We start from the raw sequence: 8,572 nt of genomic DNA on the forward strand, positions 1-8,572 counted from the left end.
TGGTATATATATTTAGTTATCGGTATAGTGGTATATACATATAGTTATTAGTATAGTGGTATATATATTTAGTTGTTGGTAGTGTGGTCTATGTTCTATTGTTTCGCGCATTACCTAGTTGTGTGTGGATCATCTTTGTAACAGATTTCCCTCGCCTTCTATATTTCCGTTGTTAGCATTATTTGCTTTGTTAGTTTGATTGATATGTTGATGACGATGTTTACTGTATGTCGTGACTTACATGTCGCTGCTATTTCCCAGGAATCCAGATGATTTTATCACTGTTTATAATTAAAAAATATTCGCACACTCTGGTCAAACGTTAGCGCGGTGACAAGAGCGATATCTAGGCTATATATATCTTCCCATGATCAAAGCACGTTTTTAAACTCTAAACAATAATATAGGGTTGCTGGTAATGATATCCGTTTCCAACATGCCGGAAATCTTTTGTACTTAAGTATCAAAAGAACATAATGGCCATTTAGCTTTTTTTGCACTTAACTAAAGTCTGTATTTTATCCTAAAACGGCCGCCCATAGGTATGAATCCTAGAGCGTTCTATTGATCTACATTACAAACCGACACGGGGTACTGTGAGAATGCCCGGATGTACATGTGACAGTAGGTTTTCCATGTATACACTTCTCCGTTGTCTTTAAATCGATCGCTGCCGAACGTTGGTGACAGACGAGCTGGTACTTTGTGAGGAATAGACGAATGTTCATTTAACTTCGAAATTAGTTTTACCTTTAACTACACCAAGTACACAGGTGAAGTAGTGGCTATTTAAGTTTTATTTACAGTGTTACCTTTACATCGGGATGTTTTTACTTAGAAAGGTAAAACGGTTCATCAGCTCTTCCACGTTGGTGTGTATCGCTGTCCTTGGAATTTGTTGGACATCCTATTCATTGACATGTAAGTATTGCTTATTACAGCCGATCTGTGGCCAATCCCAGTATAGAAAGGCAGTGTATTAATCACTAAAAAAAACATAGATTTGGGGTTTAATATTTCCTCATTATTAAAGTATTAACATTCCTAATTACTTTATTAAATATTAACATTTAAGCGATGATATGTTTATAACTAATCGTCTGTTAAGTTTGAAATAGTTGGATGTTAATCATATCAATCTTAAACAGATATGTTAATATCCACCGATCGAACAGCTGATCTGTTCACTTAGCGAGTACCTGATGTACATGTATATATGTAGATATGTAGATGATATTATAATGAGCCACCGTAGTCTTCCCATTCTACTCATATACACATGCATGTCACATCCTCACACATATATATACACACGTAACCTCGGTCAAATCCTCCCTCTTATCTCCTTGTGTTAGATCTAATTCTTTACACTAAGTTGAACTATGATAATTAGTATTGTTCTTTATTCTATTGTATAGTCCCTGTCTAATGATTCCTAATAAAAACAAACCAACACGTGCTTGAAATAAAACACAAAAACCGATAAGAATGTTTAGTTGAATAAGAGGAGTCTTTATGATAAAATTTCCTAGAATTTCGATGAGAAAGCTGTATCACGAATAACCTACAATGCTATTGCATTTTCCTGTATATAAACAGCTGTGTATAAACTACAATGGTCATAGCCTTTGTTAGCGGTAGTGTGTCCTTGTTCCGTAGTAATCTATGCCATTATGAGTTCCATTTGATTTGTTTAATGGTAAGCGCTGAAGTGTTTGGTCAATATAGCTGTAGAGTATCATTCTGTTTACTCTGGTCATATATATATGTTTATCTTTAGCTGTATCCCACACTCTAATAGATTTGACAGGAAATGTGATGTGAATAATTGTCTTTAATGGCGGAGCTCCTAGTTTTGCCCCGGTGTGTTGTTACGGTTACTGAGCTTTAATGGCGGAGCTCCTGGTTTTATCCCGGTGTGTTGTTACGGTTACTGAGCTTTAATGGCCGAGCTCCTGGTTTTATCCCGGTGTGTTGTTACGGTTCCTGAGCTTTAATGGCCGAGCTCCTGGTTTTCCCCGGTGTGTTGTTACGGTTACTGAGCTTTAATGGCCGAGCTCCTAGTTTTGCCCCGGTGTGTTGTTACGGTTACTGAGCTTTAATGGCCGAGCTCCTGGTTTTACCTCGGTGTGTTGTTACGGTTACTGAGCTTTAATGGCCGAGCTCCTGGTTTTACCCCGGTGTGTTGTTACGGTTCCTGAGCTTTAATGGCCGAGCTCTTGGTTTTGCCCCGGTGTGTTGTTACGGTTACTGAGCTTTAATGGCCGAGCTCCTGGTTTTACCCCGGTGTGTTGTAACGGTTACTGAGCTTTAATGGCCGAGCTCCTGGTTTTACCTCGGTGTTTTGTTACGGTTACTGAGCTTTAATGGCCGAGCTCCTGGTTTTACCCCGGTGTGTTGTTACGGTTCCTGAGCTTTAATGGCCGAGCTCTTGGTTTTGCCCCGGTGTGTTGTTACGGTTACTGAGCTTTAATGGCCGAGCTCCTGGTTTTACCCCGGTGTGTTGTAACGGTTACTGAGCTTTAATGGCCGAGCTCCTGGTTTTACCTCGGTGTTTTGTTACGGTTACTGAGCTTTAATGGCCGAGCTCCTGGTTTTCCCCGGTGTGTTGTTACGATTCCTGAACTTTAATGGCCGAGCTCTTGGTTTTACCCCGGTGTGTTGTTACGGTTCCTGAGCTTTAATGGCTGAGCTCCTGGTTTTACCCCGGTGTGCTGTTACGGTTCCTGAGCTTTAATGGCCGAGCTCCTGGTTTTCCCCGGTGTGTTGTTACGGTTACTGAGCTTTAATGGCCGAGCTCCTGGTTTTACCCCGGTGTGCTGTTACGGTTCCTGAGCTTTAATGGCCGAGCTCCTGGTTTTACCCCGGTGTGCTGTTACGGTTCCTGAGCTTTAATGGCCGAGCTCCTGGTTTTACCTCGGTGTTTTGTTACGGTTCCTGAGCTTTAATGGCCGAGCTCCTGGTTTTACCTCGGTGTTTTGTTACGGTTACTGAGCTTTAATGGCCGAGCTCCTGGTTTTCCCCGGTGTGTTGTTACGATTCCTGAGCTTTAATGGCTGAGCTCCTGGTTTTGCCCCGGTGTGTTGTTACGGTTCCTGAGCTTTAATGGCCGAGCTCCTGGTTTTACCTCGGTGTGTTGTTACGGTTACTGAGCTTTAATGGCCGAGCTCTTGATTTTGCCCCGGTGTGTTGTTACGGTTCCTGAGGAGTTTCTGTACTGTGGTTTATAGTTGTACAAATTTTTATTTTAACAATTTACTAAAAAAAAATGTTATCGTACCTTGATGCAATTTCTACTTTTTTGTTCATAATACATCATATATTTGTGGACTCAGTTTATACTCCTATGAACCAATGGAGACAAAACTTTGGTGTCCTATATGTCTACTGCATGGATTGTATTTATAACACAGATCGGGATCTGAGCTAATTATGATTGATTTTAAATGTCCGACTTACGTCATAATTCTGAATATCATTTATTACTTAACATGTGTACTTGGTAATGCTATAGCTTCAGTCCATGTTTTATAGGTACCGAACACAGTAAGATTCGGGGACACAAATCTGATTAGTACATTGGGTCTATATAGTATCACAGTTAAAATGTCATATTTGGAATCAAACACAGTAAGATTCGGGGACAAATCTGATTAGTACATTAGGTCTATTTAACATGTTATAATTGGATAAACCTATTACGATCCCTGAAAGACATAACGCTTGGGATTCATATGGATTATCAAAAATATTCAGGCACGGTCAGTTGTGGATATTTACGTAAAACATCGTATAAGCCTATCAGTGGTTTCAGTTGCTTAATGAAATATCTTTAAATAACTTGCATGAGCTTAAGGCGAGTTTGCTTTCAAAAAGGTCTGTATTAATTTTCTTTTGGAGTAACTGTTGATGGATATATCTGCCTTCTCTGAATTAGTGAATGGAATAGTGGTATGGTTTGTAGATCCCCACCTTAACATGGCACTGATAATAAGCTGGATCACATGTGGTCAATCGAGCTTTTATGGATTATATTGATTCAAACCACACGTATAGAAAATTACTATAACCATACCAGCCGTTCTCAGATTGCTAATCAATATACATTCAAAGGTCGCCTTTAAGTTCTAGCTATAAATGTCCTTGTTTGTTAACGATGTGATATACACTTGGCAGTAGCAGAAGAGAAGTTTATAACGGATGGCTGTAGATATCACACCTAAGTATCACTTCCTGTGTCATATCTACGTTGATAATTTTCTTGTCAGTAATCACGATAGTCTGTCTCCACATATCGAGGGTATGTCGAAGGTATGTAGAGGGTATGTCGAGGGTGTGTCGAGGGTATGTCGAGGGTGTGTAGAGGGTATGTCGAGGGTGTGTCGAGAGTATGTCGAGGGTGTGTCGAGGGTATGTCGAGGGTATGTAGAGGGTATGTCGAGGGTATGTCGAGGGTGTGTCGAGGGTATGTAGAGGGTATGTCGAGGGTGTGTCGAGGGTATGTCGAGGGTGTGTCGAGGGTATGTCGAGGGTATGGTAAAACTCGAGGGTATGTCGAGGGTGTCTCGAGGGTATGTCGAGGGTATGTCGAGGGTGGGTGTGTCGAGGGTATATCGAGGGTATGTAGAGGGTGTGTCGAGGGTGTGTTGAGGGTGAGGGTATGTCGAGGGTATGTAGAGGGTGTGTCGAGGGTGTGTCGAGGTGTCGAGGGTATGTAGAGGGTATGTCGAGGGTATGGTAAAACACATCTAATAATCTCCGATTGGATCTCCATGTTGGACCATTCTACCAGTATAACACATAACCGACACTGATGCTTGTTCGGAAGTTTTGTTTAATAAGATATGATACAGTCATAAAATGCTACCTCACAGTATTGTACATTAGATCTTTAAGAGAATAGTACCATTTAATACGAACTATATGCCGAAACTTGAATATATAACATCCGATAAACTTACCTTCACACTTTAACGTTACCGGCATGTTACATTACATAACTAGTTCGAGATTACTGCCACAGTACAAAGTGTATGTAAAATTGATGTGTAATTTATTGATTTCTCTTCTAATATATTTTAACCTAAAGGTATCCGTTTTAATATCTGTTTTGTTTTCCTCAGTTACTCAGGGCAACGCAACAAGATATCAGCTGAGAGGAAATGGATCGCAGACACGTTTACCTGCCATTCAACAGGTATGCAATACTATTTAACGAGGAGATTGTCAGGCGGGAAACTTTTATGTATTTAGTGTTCATTATTTTATTGTTGATTGACGTAGCTCATTAAAGGTTAATTTCTTCGTTGCTGGTTGACGTTCCTCGTTTAGTGTTCATTTCTCCGTTGCTGATTGACATACCTCATGATTAATACACAGCTCTTGCGTGGATTTCACACGCGTTGTAGAACCGTCGGTTGCGTTACTCATATCGTATGCATAATTTGGATAAGAGCACATGTATAACATGAAAGAATTAGAACGTGATTCTGGATACTAGTATTCAACAGCAAGGTATCCAACAGTTTGTAGGTAGAGTAATGAGTGTATGGAAGCAAGGAATACCTATACAACTGTGCATGTTTCATTAGCAGTTTATTTTTTGTTATTTTACAGAGTAACAAACTAGCAGTGCCTCCCACTACAAACAGAAACGGTACAATGGAGAACAGGAGATCAGCCGTACTGACGATGTGTCGTCAAAATATCACTTACAAACGTCCATACCGAGACCACATGATTCTAAATAAAAACAAACATTTCATCTTTTGTAAGGCAACAAAAACAGGATCAACATTTTGGGGAAGGCTTTTACTTCAAGTGGACAGACATGTGATAGGTAGTCCTTACAAAATAAAACCACAAATTGGTCCGGTAAATATCGTCCCTACAATTCGAGAATGGAGAAATTTTGAAGCGGTTCTAAAAAGTTCCACAAAGTTTATTGTAGCTCGTAATCCTTTAGAGCGCTTATATTCCGCGTATGTTGACAAAGTGTATTCACCGAACCCGTACTACTGGGATTCTTTAGGTAAATACGTCGTTAGAAACTTTAGGAGACCTTCCGAGTCCACGTGTGGACACGATGTAACATTTACGGAGTTCCTTAAGTACGCAGTTAATGCAGAGACTACAGGTCGTCACCGAGACGTGCACGTGGCATCTTTGTGGGAGACATGCTCCCCATGTCATGTTAATTATGATATAATAGGAAAGATGGAAACATTTAAGGACGATACAACTTACATTCTGGAGAAACTAAACCTGGGGATGTACATAGACGTATTACGTAATGTCTCCGCTGATGCTGTAAATGATGCGTTATATGATACAGCTCAGGCGTTCGTAGACATGCGCACTGAAGCTTTAAAATGTATCTCAGAACACCAAATCGTGGATAGGATATGGACAAAGCTAAAAGCAAGGGGTTACGTGGCCGCCGATATGCCACTGCCAATGAATTTATATAACAAAAGTGAGGAAACGGTATTTAAAATATTCAAAGACGTCTATTCTGAATCTATAATCAAATTAGGACGTCATGGATTAAAACAACAGCAGAAAGCAATTTATCTTGAAACTTTAAGAAAAATACCTACAGAAACACTCACACAAATAGGAAATGCGTACTATAGAGATTTTCGAATGTTTGGATATGATCACAAAGTGGATGAAAAACTGCACAATTCTAAAAATTCTGAATTTGCTGTCAGTGATAGTTTCTTTTGATTCAAAGACTAAGAACTATATTAGATCATACGAATAAGGAAAAGTATGTAAACATATGTTTGACAGGGTTTCTGATACCAGTGACGTCATCTGGTACAGACCTTTGACAGGGTTTCTGTTACCCGTGCCTACATCTGGTACAGACCTTTGACAGGGTTTATGTTACCCGTGACCTCATCTGGTACAGACCTTTGACAGGGTTTATGTTACCCGTGACCTCATCTGGTACAGACCTTTGACAGAGTTTATGTTACCAGTGCCTTCATCTGGTACAGACCTTTGACAGGGTTTATGTTACCAGTGACTTCATCTGGTACAGACCTTTGACAGGGTTTATGTTACCCGTGCCTTCATCTGGTACAGACCTTTGACAGGGTTTCTGTTACCCGTGCCTTCGTCTGGTACAGACCTTTGACAGGGTTTCTGTTACCCGTGCCTTCATCTGGTACAGATCTTTGACAGGGTTTCTGTTACCCGTGCCTTCATCTGGTACAGATCTTTGACAGGGTTTCTGTTACCCGTGCCTTCATCTGGTACAATACAAACACTACAGTATTAGAGTAGGTCTATGCAAATACACCGAATGAACCGCGGCAAATACTTCACAGACACGTCTACTATTAACTAGAGGATGTATGGTTGTTTTCATTACTGAAACGCCATACTTCTAGTGATGATATAAAAGATTTCACTCGACAAACATAATAATGTGTTGTAAATGGGGAATTGTGTATACTTAATTTCAAACAGAAGAGGTATATGTATTTAGGATAGTCAATAGAAGTATCACAACCTGTACGGGGTAAATATGTTTGGTCATTGGTGACCTAGTTTGGTAACGTTCCATTAATCTTGTGGATGTGGTAATATAGAAAGATGAAATAATCTAGCATTAATTATCTATATATATTCATTAGCTATATGACAGATTTTATTCATAATTCGGATGCATAACAAAAACTGTGCTAAAGCAGGTGGTCGCTTTTTATAACCATTTCCCTAAATAAACTATAGTAAAGTGTACCCCCTCCCCAAGCGTGTAACTCCAGGGTCATGAAATTCATAATTGTGGTAAAGCACCTTAACCTTTAGTACGGAAGAGTATTAGGGCCATGAAGCAAAAAAATTAAATTCATTTTTTCATGTTAATAACTCGAAATTTCGACTTATTAACTCGAAATTTCAAGATAATAACTCGACATTTCGAGTCACTAAGTCGAAATTTTGAGTTATTCAGTCGAAATTTCGAGCTAGTAAGTAGAAATTTCGAGTTAGTAAGTCGAAATTTCGAGTTATTATCTCGAAATTTCGAGTTATTAACATGAAAAAATGAATTTAATTTTTTGCTTCATGGCCCTAATGCTCTTCCGTATTTTAGACTCTTCCATCTATGAAGAGTATTTGATTCTACCTTATTTGGGTGTTGAGAAATTTTTTGAAATATCAATTAATTTGACCCTTTTTGGCCCCGCCCCTCAAACCCCTGGTGGCAAGTCAGAGCCAATATGCACGTGCTATTCAACATACATCCTATACTGATAATTCTAACCAAGTTTGTATTATTTCCAATAGCAATCGGAACAAATAATGCTCAAAGTGTGTTTTTGCTCAAAGTGTGTTTTCCAATTATACACTATATTAAACTTTACCCCGTCCTAAGGGGGAAACATGAGACCCCAGGGTCATGAAAATGACAATTTAGGTAAAGAACCTTAAGACCTCTTTACTTTCCCCTTAACTTCTGGACCCTGTAATCACTAGAGAATCAAATTCTTTATTACTTTAAGTTAATTTCAGGTGTAACTCATCAGTTTAAGAGTAAAGGCATATACAGAAATGAAGA

The 8,572-nt window shown here is 39.4% G+C and overlaps 1 protein-coding gene across 1 annotated transcript; it reads left to right on the forward strand.

Moving 5' to 3' along the window:
- The first annotated feature begins 653 nt into the window (after positions 1-653).
- Positions 654-8,091, forward strand: LOC117324936 (carbohydrate sulfotransferase 11-like). Its single transcript, XM_033880779.1, has 3 exons — positions 654-921; positions 5,124-5,197; positions 5,617-8,091. The coding sequence occupies exons 1-3, from the start codon at positions 825-827 to the stop codon at positions 6,727-6,729; spliced, it is 1,284 nt and encodes a 427-aa protein (XP_033736670.1). The 5' UTR covers positions 654-824; the 3' UTR covers positions 6,730-8,091.
- The last annotated feature ends 481 nt before the right edge of the window (positions 8,092-8,572 follow it).

Source organism: Pecten maximus, chromosome 4, assembly GCF_902652985.1.
Source record: "Pecten maximus chromosome 4, xPecMax1.1, whole genome shotgun sequence".
Lineage (NCBI taxonomy): Eukaryota > Metazoa > Mollusca > Bivalvia > Pectinida > Pectinidae > Pecten > Pecten maximus.

What these genes read in the sequence shown, in the direction of transcription:
- LOC117324936 (XM_033880779.1), top strand. Translation starts at nt 825, where the DNA reads ATGTTTTTACTTAGAAAGGTAAAACGGTTCATCAGCTCTTCCACGTTG. An exon ending in GACATCCTATTCATTGACAT is followed by an intron (nt 922 to 5,123) that starts GTAAGTATTGCT and finishes TGTTTTCCTCAG; the next exon opens with TTACTCAGGGCAACGCAACA. An exon ending in GTTTACCTGCCATTCAACAG is followed by an intron (nt 5,198 to 5,616) that starts GTATGCAATACT and finishes GTTATTTTACAG; the next exon opens with AGTAACAAACTAGCAGTGCC.